Source organism: Podarcis cretensis (genome assembly GCF_951804945.1).
Source record: "Podarcis cretensis genome assembly, chromosome: 16".
NCBI lineage: Eukaryota > Metazoa > Chordata > Lepidosauria > Squamata > Lacertidae > Podarcis > Podarcis cretensis.
The window spans coordinates 20,243,592-20,258,652 of record NC_137186.1 but is presented as its reverse complement, the minus strand read 5'-3'; the positions used below and the strand labels follow the sequence as shown (position 1 = coordinate 20,258,652).

The 15,061-nt window shown below is 47.8% G+C and overlaps 2 protein-coding genes across 3 annotated transcripts; one reads left to right on the top strand and one right to left on the bottom strand.

Moving 5' to 3' along the window:
- Nucleotides 1-1,776: 1,776 nt before the first annotated feature.
- CCDC87 (coiled-coil domain containing 87) lies at nt 1,777-4,919 on the bottom strand. The gene has a single exon (XM_079956580.1). The coding sequence runs from the start codon at nt 4,763-4,765 to the stop codon at nt 2,168-2,170; it is 2,598 nt and encodes an 865-aa protein (XP_079812706.1). The 5' UTR covers nt 4,766-4,919; the 3' UTR covers nt 1,777-2,167.
- A 66-nt stretch (nt 4,920-4,985) lies between these two features.
- Nucleotides 4,986-14,936, top strand: CCS (copper chaperone for superoxide dismutase). 2 transcript variants are annotated; one of them, XM_079957139.1, is made up of 8 exons: nt 4,986-5,183; nt 6,053-6,119; nt 7,916-8,053; nt 9,785-9,965; nt 10,069-10,129; nt 11,531-11,608; nt 12,576-12,679; nt 13,680-14,936. In XM_079957139.1, exons 1-8 carry the CDS (start codon nt 5,139-5,141, stop codon nt 13,831-13,833), a joined length of 828 nt encoding a protein of 275 aa, XP_079813265.1. In that variant the 5' UTR covers nt 4,986-5,138; the 3' UTR covers nt 13,834-14,936. The 2 variants fall into 2 exon arrangements, with proteins under 2 accessions (XP_079813265.1, XP_079813264.1); XM_079957138.1 differs by having other exon boundaries at nt 5,018-5,183; nt 6,047-6,119.
- The last annotated feature ends 125 nt before the right edge of the window (nt 14,937-15,061 follow it).

The window sequence follows — 15,061 nt, the reverse complement described above, 5'->3', positions numbered from 1 at the left end:
ATACCCTTTCCTCTTCTTACCAGCAACTTTGGCGTGTGATTTTGTCATCCTTCATTTGCAACAATTGAAACAGCAGTTGATAGAAGGATCAGCAGGCATTTATTCAACCACCAAACTGGCCACCAGTACTGAATATTTAAGCATTAAGGCATTTATACAGCACACCCATCATCACCTGGTGGGGGCTGAGGCTGATGGAAGGTGTAATCCAAAATTTCTACAGGGCAATAGGGTGCAGTAAGTTGTTGTACTGCTTTTCAGGCAGACCTCACAAAGCTATTTATCTGTTATTAAATCAGTATACCACCCTTCATCCAAAGATCTCAGGGCAGTTCACAGCATAAAAAGACACAAACAAGAACGAAAGCAAAGCAAAACAACCCCCCATACACACCTGAAAGTACATGGAATGTTAATTGGCCAAAGGCTTGGTTGAAGAGATGTTTTTGCCTGGTGTATAATGAAGGTGCCAGGCAAGCCTCCCTGGGGAGAGCATGCCACAAATGGGGAGCCACTGCAGAAAAGGTCCACTCTCATGTTACCAACCTGCAGACCTCTCCTGGAATCCATTTGCAATAGCCAGGGAAGACTGAAGAGGACTGAGGGGAATCATAGAACCATAGAGTTGGAAGAGACCACAAGGGCCATCGAGTCCAACCCCCTGCCAAGCAGGAAACACCATCAGAGCACTCCTGACATATGGTTGTCAAGCCTCTGCTTAAAGACCTCCAAAGAAGGAGACTCCACCACACTCCCTGGCAGCAAATTCCACTGTCGAACAGCTCTTACTGTCAGGAAGTTCTTCCTAATGTTTAGGTGGAATCTTCTTTCTTGTAGTTTGGAACCATTGCTCCGTGTCCGCTTCTCTGGAGCAGCAGAAAACAACCTTTCTCCCTCCTCTATGTGACATCCTTTTATATATTTGAACATGGCTATCATATCACCCCTTAACCTCCTCTTCTCCAGGCTAAACATGCCCAGCTCCCTTAGCCGTTCCTCATAAGGCATCGTTTCCAGGCCTTTGACCATTTTGGTTGCCCTCCTCTGCACACGTTCCAGTTTGTCAGTGTCCTTCTTGAACTGTGGTGCCCAGAACTGGACACAGTACTCCAGGTGAGGTCTGAGAAAGTTGGGTGTCTACTATAGAGATAAGCAACTGGCAGCTCTGCCAAATCCAGCCCCCCAAAGGATTTTAGCTGCCTCTTTGTTACTAACAGGTATGAATAGTTTCATATGATAACGTAACGACTTGAAAACCACTCTGGAATGAGGATTGAGGTCTTGGTTTCTACTGTAGGAAAACTAGTTGCTGACCACCACCGTTGCTCTACATCTACCCTCAACAACAACAATCATTGCTCTACATCTACCCTCCAGTTGCCATGTGAGATTGATGGGTAAGTCAGGTCCCCCATTACTCAACTATGGGACAGAACAGAACCCCACCACCCCAGCTCCATCAAGGGCAACCTGTACTGTATGCTTGCAGTTTAGTAGAACCTTTAGTACAGTAGCCAAAACTCTGAAGACACACTAAATTGCCACATCCCGCTTCCTCCATCCCCCAGGGGCACTGACACAGGCTGGACACAACCTGTGCCAGAGGCCCTGGGGGATTGAAGAGAATGTGCATGGCAGGCACATCATGATTCTTTGCAAAATCATGGTCTAATAGAATTCCGGATAAGATGGCAAGGTAAGCCATCGGGAAGAAATTCATAGCAGGCCTAATGTGGTCTGTAAGCCATTACTTCAAAGATCATGGCAGCACTTCAATTCATGAGGACAAGAAATATTTTTAATTTGAGGATATCAGAAACCTTAAATTCTTCATAGGATCCAATTCATTTGTGGATAAGGTACATCTCACAAACTCAACCCTTCTGAAATCTAGAATGAGCTAAACGTATTCTGGACGTTTGGTGCATGCCCACATTTTCCCCACCACCACTCTTTGCTCTTTCCCTTATTCCACCAATAGACCATGGCACTACAAACTGAATATAGGTTGTTGCGGTCTGCCTCCATGTTTCTCAACCTTTGGCTTGGCAGAAGGAGAGGTCTGCTGGAAAAGTATGTGGATGAATTTGGTGCGTTTGCAGAAAAGATGTCTTCTCCACTGCCATCTTGGTGTGTTGGCCAGTGAGCTAAACAGTGGTACCAGTCTTTAAGGGATAGGAGGAAGTCTTCTAATTAGGCCCCTTTTCTGGATGACTCTTCTCAATGTATTGGCACGTCGCTCCTGCTGTAGCCAATAGAGCATCTCCACTGTATCCCATGCCATCTTCTGCAGGTATGGGCGTCCCTTGTAGGTCACTGTGTCATTGTAAGTCTCTTTGATGTTGTTCAGGATGATATAGAGCTCTGAGTCATACAGGGCCAACTCAGAGCGCAAGCGGTTCCTGGTTCTGGATTCCTTCATTCGTGCTATGAAGGAGCGGGGAGCCAGGTCGAACAAGCGGTTTGGATTCGAAGCAGTTTCTTCAAACTGTTCCAAATCAGCCAGCAGGAGTTCTCGGTCCTGGATAGACCGTGCTGCTGTCTCCCAAGCTTGGAGCATGTCTGGGAGCAGCCAGTAATATGGGTTGGAGCTGTACTTAATTGCCATATCCAGCCTTTCCTGTTCAGAAAAATGAAGAACTGTCCACAGTCTTTCCAGCCTTCTCTGAAAGACCTTGAGATTCTCAGGTGTGTGGTCAGAGCAAACAACATTTTCCAACCCCCGCAGCATGGCACATTGGGAATTCCACTTCCCATGCTCAAACTCTTCCTTCTTGGTTTGAAGTTCAGTAGCTTTCTTTATCACGTCTCTCTTCACTTTCACTTGTTTCTTTACTTGCACCTCATCTAATACAGGCTGTTGCTCCTCATCTTCCTTAACACTGTATAAATGAAATATCACTGGCAAATAGTCAGACTCCTTGGTGCCAATGTATTTCAAGTAATCGTCAGTGTTGAATGTTGCTTTCCACCATTTAAGCCAAGAGGTTTTTTTACCAGCATTTTTTTTGAAGGGTACATTTGGGCTCTCTGACACTTCCTCAGGGACAAATGGTCCAGGTGGCAGGATGTTACTCAGCTCTTTATTAATGACCTGTTCACTTTTCCCCCTAGTCAATGTTGAGGAAGCAAAGCACCCAGCCAGTTCTATGTTGGTTGCAGGGGATTCTATCATGGGCCCTAGGTCAAATTTCAGGTGGTCTTTTGGGATAGTATTCATTAGTTCCTTGTACATCTCCCTGACCTCTTCACCAGTGGAAAGATTTGCATCTAGAGACTTCACTGTAGCATTATCTATCTCTCCAAGGAGGTGGTTGTAAATTACTGGACATATCTCCATAGACACAGCTTCCATGTAGGTTCTTTCTGACACTTGCATATCAGCTGCCTTCACAACCATCCTTTCGTTGACTTTAAAGTTCACTGTTGCAGCCTGAGGATGTGTGGCTGGGGCAGCAATCATGGCGTTCTTCCGTGACATCTCAAAGGACTCCTCTCGTTGCAGAGAGCAAAGCATTCTCTGAAGCTGCTCAAGGCGAACCTCATTAGTCTTGCGCCGTGTCAAGGCTTTAATGAGGGGAGGGAGCTCTAAATCCTCATCCTGCTCTCCTTTCTGTTGGCTGCTTTTCAGGACTGTTCTCTGTGCTAGCCTTCGGAGGTCCTCAGCCAGCCCGGCCATTCCCTTGAGCCCATCATCTTCAGTGGTCTCACCATAATGACAAAGCAGATCAGGGCTGATAGGGCGCACAGATAAACGAATTCCAAGTTCATCTGCTAGGAGCTGTCCAACTCTCATATTGGGCAACGACTGGCTCCTCTTGAGACTGCTGGAAATGGCATGCTTAACCCGCTGGAGTTTAGGCCGATCTCCTAAAGTACTAGTGCATGAGCATGGCATTGTCATCACATCAGACTGCATTTGTCTAAAGTGGCTACTAGAGCTTGGTCTTGGTAGATTTAACTGCTTTATTTTGTTCATGTCTAACAAAGGTAAGTCCTCCAATTCCTTGATATCCTTCGCTATCTTCTGTCTCATCGTTGGTATGTGAGGTTTCATAAGCCTGATGAAGTACTCAATGCTGAAACGCAGATTGCACGCGTCCATCTGTGTTGACCTCCAACCCGCCATACTAACCCGTTTCCTGGACGTTTCAGTCTGGCGGAGTTGCAGGGTCTTCGTGTCCATTATTAAGCGGTGGCGGACAGCCGCTACATTGAGGAGCCTGGAACAGTCCAGAGAGAGTTGGGCAGAGAAGCGAGTTAGGTTAGCACAGTCCGTGAAGACAGACAGTGCACGATGGCGCTCCATGACAGACAGATAGCGACGGAAAAGGTGCTGGCATACCAAGCCAATGTAAGTCACCAGGTGCTGGTAGAGTTCCCTGTTTTCCTGGGGACTGAAGGCTGGGTCATACAGGGAACGTTGTACATCCTTAAAGATGTGCTTGACCTCAGTTAGGATGACCTGCTGGAAGGCCCGCTGGTGTGGGCTGGGTATTTGCTGCCACTGAGTTCCCACCTCCATCCGGCCTTTTAGCAGCTGCATGAGGTTGGCCAGGGAGATGGGCACAGGCACAGGCTTCTGCAGGGACGAGATGGCAGAGGACCCTTTGTCGATCGAGCTCCTCAACCTGGAGACGGTGGCCGGGAAGAGGGACAGGGGGGCGAGGATCCGCTGGTAGTGGTCATGCAGCTGCTGGTTGGCCTTTTCCGTGTTGTCTAGGGCGTACACCTCGCGCCGGGGAAGCGCGACAAACGAATTCATGGCGGGGAGCTCGGCGGAAGCTGCAGCTGCAGCAGCGACAGCAACCCCAGGGTGGCCTATGGAGTGGTCGTCATGGTTACTCCACAACGGACTACTCGGCGCCAATCGGCTTCCCGGAGGGATGCTGAGCGCGAGAGTTTGGTTCCGGGCCTGGTAAAAGGGCGCGCGGACTCGGAAGAGGTGGGGACAGGAAGTGACGTCGTCACTTCCGTTTACGGATCTTTTTACAGGACGAGTCGGTCGCCGATTATAGAGATGAGCTAGAGTGGCAGGTCAGCGTCTTCCGGGTTCCTGTTTTGTGTTTGTACAAGCGGGTCCGGCGGCCAACATTTCCCCGTGAAGGGAAAGGAAGGAGGCGGTGGCGGCGGCGGCGATGGAGGTACCTCCAGGAGGCGGTGGAGGCAGCAGCAGCTGCAAGGTGGGATAGAATCCCCCGCCGGGGGTGGGACACTAATTCCTTTGCCCAGCCGTTATCTCGCCTGAAAAAGCAGAGGCATGACATGCAGAAACCCAACAGGGGAAGTTTTTTTCTCGCCGCGTCTGCCCCTGTTGTGTTTCTGCCTGCTATGGCAAACGTGCAGGAAGCCTTCCGTGAGGGTGGGTGGAATTGTTACCTTTTTCGGATGGATGGTTGGAGAAACGGGCGGGGGATCGTTCAGCGGCAGAACAGACGTGCAAAGTCCTCCTCGAACGGTGGCTCCAGTTAGGAAGGATCGCGCAGCGAAGAATAGAAAGGCCCTCCTCTGCCCGAGGCCCTGGAAAGCCATTCCCAGTCAAAAAAGACAGTGCTCAACTAGATGGACACATACTCTGACCTGGTGAAATACAGCTTACATATACACAATAAAGATATAGCTTTAGTGTTTAATTGCTTTTTAATGAACATCTTTTCATGCTTTTATCTTTTAAATTGCCTTGATTACCGGTTTGGGGGAAAGGCAGGATACAAAGATGATGACAATAAACGTGCAGGATGATGGTGTCCATGGGCAGGGTATGAAGCAGAAAGAGTGTTGAATGGGTGAAGGATTCAAACTACTGCCCCTAATATAGTACTAACCTTATCCTGTGAATATAATGTGCTAAGGAGGACCACCTGCCCACCAGGTTCAGCACTGTTCCTCCTGCTTTCCTTGAATAGTGTCTGGTAATTTGAAATCATGTTCCAGCTGCAGATCAGTAAGAGATATTCTGCATTCTACATAAAATGACATTTTTATTTCTTTCCTTTTCTAAATAAGCAGCTTTGGACTCATATGAGCTTCTTTCGCTTTTTTACAGCTGGAGTTTGCTGTCCAGATGGTGTGTCAGAATTGTGTTGAGGCCATTCAGTCATCTCTGCAGGGAATACCAGGTGATCAGATGATGAAGGCCTGTGGCATTTGTCAGGATCCTATGGCCCTCCAGATACTGTTGAACTCCAACTACCATCAACTACTGCCCAAGCCAGCAAGGATGATGGTAGTTGAAGTTGAACAACATGTGAAGGGACAATTCTAAATGCTGTCCAGGGAGTGGGCAGTTTTCCTGTTCCATAGGCGCACTGCAATTTTATTTTTCCCCACTGCTCACATTGACACTCCTCAGAAAGCACAACAGTACTTAAAAAATGTGTTACAATATCAGCACAATTGTCCACCTAGGTCTTCATCTTGTCTACAGCTACCATACAACATCAAAAGCCTTCTGTGTGCTTCTGTCTAAATCTGCCAAGATAGGTGTGGGGAATCTTTGGCCATCCATATATCACTGAACCTACAGCTCCCATCATCTCTTGCTGTTCTTGCTGGAGCTGATAGGAGCTGTCAATCAGCAACATCTGGAAAGCCAAAGGTTTCCTGCACCTCCTCTGGCAGAAGGGCCTTTTTAATGGAACAATATACTCAGGGAGGTCCATCAAACCTACATACTCCCTGGCTTCAGGTGCCAGGTTAATTCCTGAGTTTTGGGGCTTGTTCTTCTTTTCTCTGATAAACTGTCCCCCACTCTCCCCGCCAGGTGTTTGTATCATTTTATTGATTTGTGCTATTTTTTATTTTAATTGTTAGCTACCTTGGGACGCAGGTGGCGCTGTGGGTTAAAGCCTCAGCGCCCAGGGCTTGCCGATCGAAAGGTCGGCGGTTCGAATCCCTGCGGCGGGGTGCGCTCCCGCTGCTCGGTCCCAGCGCCTGCCAACCTAGCAGTTCGAAGGCACCTCCGGGTGCAAGTAGATAAATAGGGACCGCTTACCAGCGGGAAGGTAAACGGCGTTTCCGTGTGCGGCTCTGGCTCGCCAGAGCAGCGATGTCACGCTGGCCACGTGACCCGGAAGTGTCTCCGGACAGCGCTGGCCCCTGGCCTCTTAAGTGAGATGGGAGCACAACCCCAGAGTCTGTCAAGACTGGCCCGTACGGGCAGGGGTACCTTTACCTTTACCTTTACCTTGTGACATTGCTAAAACATATGGCTATCCATTTAATAAAGAAACAGTGACTATATAGATGCCACCAGGAGAATAAGAAGCAGGGGTAAGGCCACTGAACCTATGCCAAAAAATCCAGACAAAGTCAATCCAAAGTGACATTTTGGTCTGCTGTCTTGCTTCAGAATGGCAGCCAATGCCCAAACATTGACAACAACAGCGTGGGAACCCTAGTGCCAAATTTGGCAAAAGAGGTAGCCAGACCTATGGAGAACAGATGGACAGACAGAGAAATCACTTTCCAAAATATATAGCAGATTGGTGGTACTCAACAGGCAGGCTTGTGTGGGACGAATCATACTGTTGGAATGGTCCTCAGGGGTCTTCTAGTCGAACTCCCTGCCAGTATAGGAAATTTATTACCACTGCATCCCTGATCACCGGCCATCCAGATTGTGTTTCGAAACCTCCAGCAAAGTTGGGAGTCCACCACCTTCCAAGGCAGTTGGTTCTACAGCCGTAACACCTATGCCGTCAGGAAGGTCTTCTGAATATTTTGTGTTAAGGATAAAGGAGGAGACGCTTGTTATGAGTAAAAGTGGTGGCTTGTCACAGGAAGAGCCCCAGGGGAGCAGGACAATTTAATGGACTAGTGTGGAATAACAGCAGTTGCATCATAGCAGTGATTTCTGCCTTTGCACTTCACCTTCTCCTCCCCTATCTCTTTCCACCTCCTACCTCTTCCCCAGGCCTCCAGGTGCTTAACGTCCAGCTGGAATCACAGAGTGTGCTGGTGGAGACTAGCCTTGGTGCTGAGAAGGTCCAAAGCCTATTGGAGAGCACCGGACGCAGTGCTGTGCTGAAAGGGATGGGGGCTGCTGTGCCTGGTAAGCTGATTCTGCTTCACCTCTTTCCAGCTTCCCACCTAGAATATCTTTGCAACAAACTTCAGAACTGGTTTTCAATAGGTGCCAAGCATCATGGCTTCTTCATCTCCTCCCAAATGAATATTGCCAATTTTAGCTAACCAGGGGGTTGGGGGAGGGGAGGGCTAAGGATTTTTATCAGAAAATGTGCTGGTACAGAGAAGAACAGTGGCTAGAGCAGGAGTTGTCAACCTCCCCTTCTGCCATCGAGAGTGACATTTGCTCATGGGCAACTTGTCAGTGACTGTCTGCCATCTTCTCTCCTTCTCCACCCATCAGTCTGTGTGGGGGATTGACAAGCCATCCTTGCCAAAGGCCTAAATGGGTAACTTGCAGAGGACTTTTGACCTTAGGCCTAGGGCTAGATCACTGGATCAGAGTAGACTCATTGAAATTAATTAACATGACTAATTTAAGGCCATTAATTTTAACAACCCACTCTAAGTAGAACTTAGTTGGATACCACCCATGATTGCCCACCACCACCAAAATTGATAAGTGGGGATGGGGAAGATAGTGACCAAGCGGGGTTGAACTCCCTGTGCACCATCTGATGGGTGGAGGGTTGCAATTCTGCTTTCTAAACAGATGAGCTGCATGTGTCAGTTCCCCACCAGAACTGGCATATGCAGCTGAACTTAGCAGGACTGAATCCTCTGCCCATCTGCAGGTTCAGCCCTGTGTGCCACTTCAAGTCCTGGAAAGTCAAGCAGGGGAAAACTCCCTGCTCAGTACCCATAGGCTTTTCACAGGGGTTGACAGCACCCATCAAACATTGTGATGATGTCACCTGATTGACAGGTAGCCGTGGTTTGACCACAACAGCCTTTCAGGCAAAAATAGGAACCCCTAGCAAGCTAAGGGTGTCCCATGGGTCAGAAGTTTCTCACCCCTGTCCTAGGGCCACAGGCTGCCTACCCCTGTTCTAGAGCGTTCGTCGTGATTGCAGGAGTTGCAGATTCTCTAGCCCTCCCTGCTTATGTGTAAAAGCATCATTATTAATAACACAGTTTTTTTATAAGTTCCAACTTTAACTTAAGATTTCTGCCTTAAGGTTCCACCCTAAGATCACAGTCACAGCAACATTGTTTTCCCACAATATTATTCCCCCACAGAGGAAGTGATGGCTGATTTACTTTCGGTTTCCCAGCCACAAGAAGAAGAAAAAGAAAGATTTTTCACATGATGAATTCCCTCAGTTGCTTAATCTTTATCGTCAACCATAAATCAGGCTTTTTGCTCTGCCTTAGACACTTTAATAACTGGTTTGCTCTCTCTTCTTAAAGACAGAAATGGCTCTTCCAAGTTTTCTGACAATGAGTTTTCATCAGCCTGCTGATAAATCTTGCTAAGTTACAAGTTATCCTGTCCCAAAAATGTTTAAGGGAGGATGCAGAACTTATACCCATGAAGGGTTCTTATGAGGAGTTTGGACGCAGTGTCAGTTCAGACAGCAGAAAACAGCTTTGATCAGAGCATTTGAGGTTACTCCCTTGATCACTCTTTATCCCACTGTGGTTTCGTCAGATTACCATCAATCACCACAAAATTAATTTCTGTCAGCGGAGAGTAGACAGAGAGACAGTCAGTCCACCATTTCCTCCCCTGGAAGTCTCTTGGTCCTGAGAGTGACACGTGCAAGGGAACTCCTCGAAGCAAGCAGCAAACTTGTGCGACCTCTTCCCTTTATAGGGAGTCTCGGTGCTGCCGCTGTGGCAATGGTGTCTGGCCCAGGGTTGGTCCAGGGTGTGGTGAGGTTCTTGCAGCTGTCCCCACAAAGCTGCCTCATTGATGGTGCCATTGATGGTCTGGAGCCGGGGCTGCACGGCCTGCATGTGCATGAGTTTGGGGATGTCACCAATTCCTGCGACAGGTGAGAGGCATTAACGGGCACCTTCTGAGGCGTCTCCTTGGCTTTAGGGAGCCCTTTCTTTCACTGACTCTCGGTATCAAAACTTTTCTTGTGTCTCAAACAGCTGTGGAGACCACTTCAATCCTCATGGGGAATGTCATGGGGGTCCCCAGGATGTTCATAGGGTGAGTTTGTGGCATCACCAGGTATTAAATTACTTAAGTCAGGAGTGGGAACCCTCCAGGTCCCTCCTGATGTTGAGGTGGTTGTTTTGTTTTCATATTGATGAGTGCTGTGCTTTAACTCTGCATTTTTGTTCTGCTCGTAAGTCTCCAAATGACTGTTTTTTAACTAGCTGACTGATAAATGAAATTAATTGTTAACCAGGACCATGAGCCAGTTTAAAGAACTTTCAGATGATTTATTACGGTAACCAAGCGTGTAACTGATTGAATATTGATAATGTACAAGCTATTGCTCATTTGTTAGAAGGGGCATCCTTCTTTCATTCCTGTCAGGGAACTGCCATCGGAAGAACAGGTGGTGGAAAGGCTCCAGGAGAATAGGAGAGACACTTCAGCAGAAGAGGGAACCAGTAGGGGGAGAGCAGGAGCTCCAAGGGAAAGGGAGTCGGAGGGGAGGCTCTGGGATACTTCCAGTGAGAACAGTGAGGAGGTATCAGGACCCCCTTTAGGGACCCCCATCCCTCGCCGGAAACTGTCACGCAGAGAATCCAGGAGACGCGTTTCCGTTAAACAGCTTTTATGTTGGAAACATTTCCGCAGACGCCCACTGTCAGATTCTACCAGCGACTGACGGAGCCATGCCAAAGGGCTCCGCTCAAGGCAGAGCTTTACTACACTGAGTAAGCTCTGAGGGATCAAGCTTTTACGCACAAGCAGCTCATTATCCCATCACAATTCCCTATTGCAATAACTTTTCAGATCCAAAATAACCTCAAAAATAAGTAAAGAACCATGTCCTGAACTCTCATCGTCTCCAATTAAAATCTGCCTGTAGTGATTAAAAATTTACTCCCCATCAATTATTAATAAAGTAACTGAATGAAATGTAACTTTTGCAGCCCTGATTCGGGACCCACTTCCAATTTTGGGAGTTAAGGGCAGGCTAAGCATCCATTTGTGGGTGTGATCCAGTGGTGTGAACTTTTATTTCTTTAAAAAACCCAAGAAGTGAGCATTGAAGGAGAGGCAAGCATCTTTTGCCTTCTTCAGGGAAAGGCAACATTTGGTGAAAGCTCTTTAGAATCAGACGAATTTGGTGTAGCACTCGCGGGTTCCCTCGGGCTGCCAAATTGACTGCCACCAACAACTTTTTCTGCTTCCCTCCAAGCCCATGCATGGTCCCTCGCCATGTAAACTGCACTCCTCCAACAATTACTCGATGGGCTGGCTAGGAGCATGGTTGTGATGGGGAGAAAGGTGTGCAGGGAGGCAAGGGATTAGCATGTGTTTGTGTTGTATGTTGTGTGTATAACAGGGAGGGAGAGAGAAAGGGAACGAACATAGTGGTTTTGGGCTGAGCTGCCCAGAATCTAACTGTGCTTCCTGGGGGTCTGTTTGCAGCATGCTGGGGATCTTGGAAATATCTTGGCGGCTGATGATGGAAGGGCTTTCTTCCGGATGGAAGACAACCAGCTGAAGGTGAGACTTCCTAGAGGATGTGAGGAGCACAGTGAGTGGGCTTGTGATCAAAAAACTGATGGAAACAACAGGACACAGAGCGGCTGATTCCTTTTCCATCCCCCTTTCTTCAGAATCAATAGATCCCTTCTTCCAGTGTAGGAATTTTTTTTAGTTTGATTGTTCATTAACTCCTGTAGGGATGGCGTCGCAGAGTGAGGGCACACCCTCCTCCGCAGCATAAGACAAGCTACAGCTGTCTAGTCGCCATACACATTCCTTGATCTTTTGTCTCCTCAGTAGCGTTCCATGTCTTGACCTTTACCTCCTTTGCAAAGGTATCGCTCATTTTCCCCTGTAATGGGAACATGATGTGGCGGAGCAAGTTGCGTAGATAACTAGGCAACACCCAGGGGGCTCGGGATTGGAGAAGTGTAAAGGGCAAAGCCCTGAATGTATCTTGCTGGTTTTGCATATCTTTCTAATAAAAAGAGCCTTTGCTAAGCTAGCAATCGGCTTGGTCCTGCACAGCTCACTTGTATCCCAACTCCCACGTCAGCTCTGTTATGTCTGCAAACTCCAGTATCTTTTCCACAAAGCAAACCTTCTGCTGTATTAAACAGACTTTCCTAAGCTCCCTATCAATGCACACCACACCCACCCCTGCCTCAAGGCTTTGTGTGACGCACTTCCCAGGCAAAATGACCATTCTGTGGTGTTGCTCATGAAACCTGCTTTGCTTGTCAGTTTTCTTCTGTTGTTGGCAGCTTCTCTCAGAGCATTGACAGTGGTCAGGAACACACCGTGTTGCAGCACTTCATCCAGCGGCCAAACAGTTTTGCTATGACCCAATAGTTTAGGGCAGAGTTGTTTTCAGTTTAGGATCAAGTACAATAGTGCCCCTTGCATGGCCAGCATTGCTGGGAGCTGCCACCATCACTAGAGCTACAAGGATTGGTTGCACATGCATTGTTATGCTCCATTTTAGGTTCATGACATCATCGGCCGCTCACTGGTGGTAGACGCAGGGCAGGACGACTTGGGCCGCGGAAGCCACCCACTCTCAAAAGTCACTGGAAATTCGGGTGAGAGGTAAGAAGGATTAGAGTTTGTTGAGTTCTCTTTGTCTGCTGCAAGGTGGGGCACCTGACCTAGGAAGCTGTCTAAAACCAGGGAGATTCTTTGTCCATCAGACATAGCATTGCCTACTCTGGCTCACTGAAAACCAACAGGGTCTTTGGCAGACCCAAGTCTTTCCTGCTAACTGGAGGTGTTGCTTGCCTGGACTCCTCAGAGCCTTGAGGAAAAGGTTAGCCAGTGATTGATCGCACAACTGGTTTTCCATTTAAATAGGTACAGCAGGGTGAGGAACCGTCAGCATGTAGACCTCCAGGCCTCCCCATTCAGTCCATGAGGCCATTTTCAGTAGGCCACACCACCAACATGGCATGGACAAAGGACAAGACTTCAGAGGAGCAATCGGGAGCTTAAAGCTCCCAGTTGTTCTTTGGTCAAGCAAGGTGCACCCATAAGACTGCTCCTTCACACCCACAGCCTCCCACCGGTTCAAACTTCTGCTTTGCAAAAACAGGTCACCTGATAACATTCTGACATCCAGTAGGTGTCCCCAACCACTTGTAAAATTTTGTTGCAGGGGTGGGAGGTATAGGGGAGATAAGGATCCTGTTCTTGCCAGCCAAATTGTTTCCCCTCCCACCACGATATGCATCTCTGGAGTTGGATTTGACTGTGTCTAGTCTGCTAGGTCTTCTTTTGTGTTTGTGGCTGTTTTTTTAATATCATTTTTCAAACATACCCAAGTCTTTCCAGAGCTTGAGCTGTGGGAAGGCAGCTGCAAATTATTTTAAGTCAATAATGCAGCGGTTCTCAACCTGTGGGTCCCCAGATGTTGTTGGACTACAACTCCCACCCCTGGGCTCTGGCCTTCCTAGCTAGGGGAGATGGGAGTTGTAGTTCAACAACATCTGGGGACCCACAGGTTGAGAAAGGCTGCAATAATGGGATGCAGAGACCTGGTCTAGGGGTCCTCTCTGCAGCTAAGGACTTAAGCCACCTTCCTTTTCCTTCCCAGAGTGGCCTGTGGAATCATTGCGCGCTCTGCCGGCCTCTTCCAGAACCCCAAGAAAATATGCACCTGCGATGGAGTGACGCTGTGGGAAGAACGGGAGCGGCCTGCAGCCAAGCTAGACCGGAACGCCACTGGCCAACCCACCTCTCATCTCTAGGCTTTGCAGTTCTGCCCAGGCTATCCTTGGGCTAGGACGTCCCAAGGGTTCCAGCTGCTTTCATTTTCCTGTGTCTCCTAAGTGCAATGTGTTAGGCAGGAGTTCAACGGGTGCTGCTTTGTAGTGGCGTAGTAATGGCAAGCGCTTAGCCCCTTGAATGTCTTAATTGTGAAGTTCTTAAAAGGCACTGGAGGAGGAAATGTGGCCTATTCTGCAGTGACATGGTAAAGCATCAGTCCTTGTGAGGTATGTGTCATATGAATTATATCCCTTGTCTGAATTCTAAAATAGTCATTTGTGAGCAAAGAGTTTGTTGGAAAGTGTTGTTGCTCTTCCAGTGTCTTTGGGCCACCCATAAACAAGTCTGCTAGCTTTATCTTTGGGTGTTTCAAGTGCCTTATTTTCAGACACACTCACTTTGATTGTAGCCAATGAGTCCTACTCTCAAGTATATCCATTGGAAATCAGTGGACTTAAGTTAATCATGGCCCTTGGTTTCAATGGGTCTACTCTGGTAGGACTTCGTTGGCTGCATCTCACTTTCTTGACCACCTCTGTTGCCAATTAAGGATCTTGGTTGAACTTTGGAGGTGGTGTTTCCTGTGATAAACCTTCACTGTGATTCTGTATATAATACAAGGTAAATGAACACAACACTTAACCATTGGTACTCCAGGTCTTGTTGGACTCCCAACTCCCATCAGCCTTGGCCATTGGCCAGTGCTGGCTGGGGCTGTAGAGAGTTGAAGTCCCAGAACACCTGAAGGGACACACAGGTTTCCCATCCTTGCCCTTGGGACACAGAGTTGGGGAAGGTAATGGGTGGCTATCCCCCCCTCTTTCAGTGCATGTTTAATGAGCAGAATAGGGAAACTAATCCAGCTTAATAATTGTGAGTATGGAAACAGAGGAGGGGGCGTTATTGTGAATTAATAAATAAATGCACAGTAGTTGTCATGTTGGGTTTGTGGCTGCCTTATGTGCTACAGTGCATGTTTTGGGGAGATGGGAAGGGGAATCCATAACTTCTGAGGTGTGCATACTCTAGACCTGTGCCATTATGCTCTTAATAGAGCCATTAAAACTTAAAATTCTTTTTAGTAGCTATCCAGTCTTATTTGGCTTGACATGTTTATTGGTGTGTATATCTGGCATGAGAGGAATGTTTTGTGGTGTATTCAGAGAATTCCTGAAGTTTGCATTTTTTCTTTCATGCTTTGACTGGGAC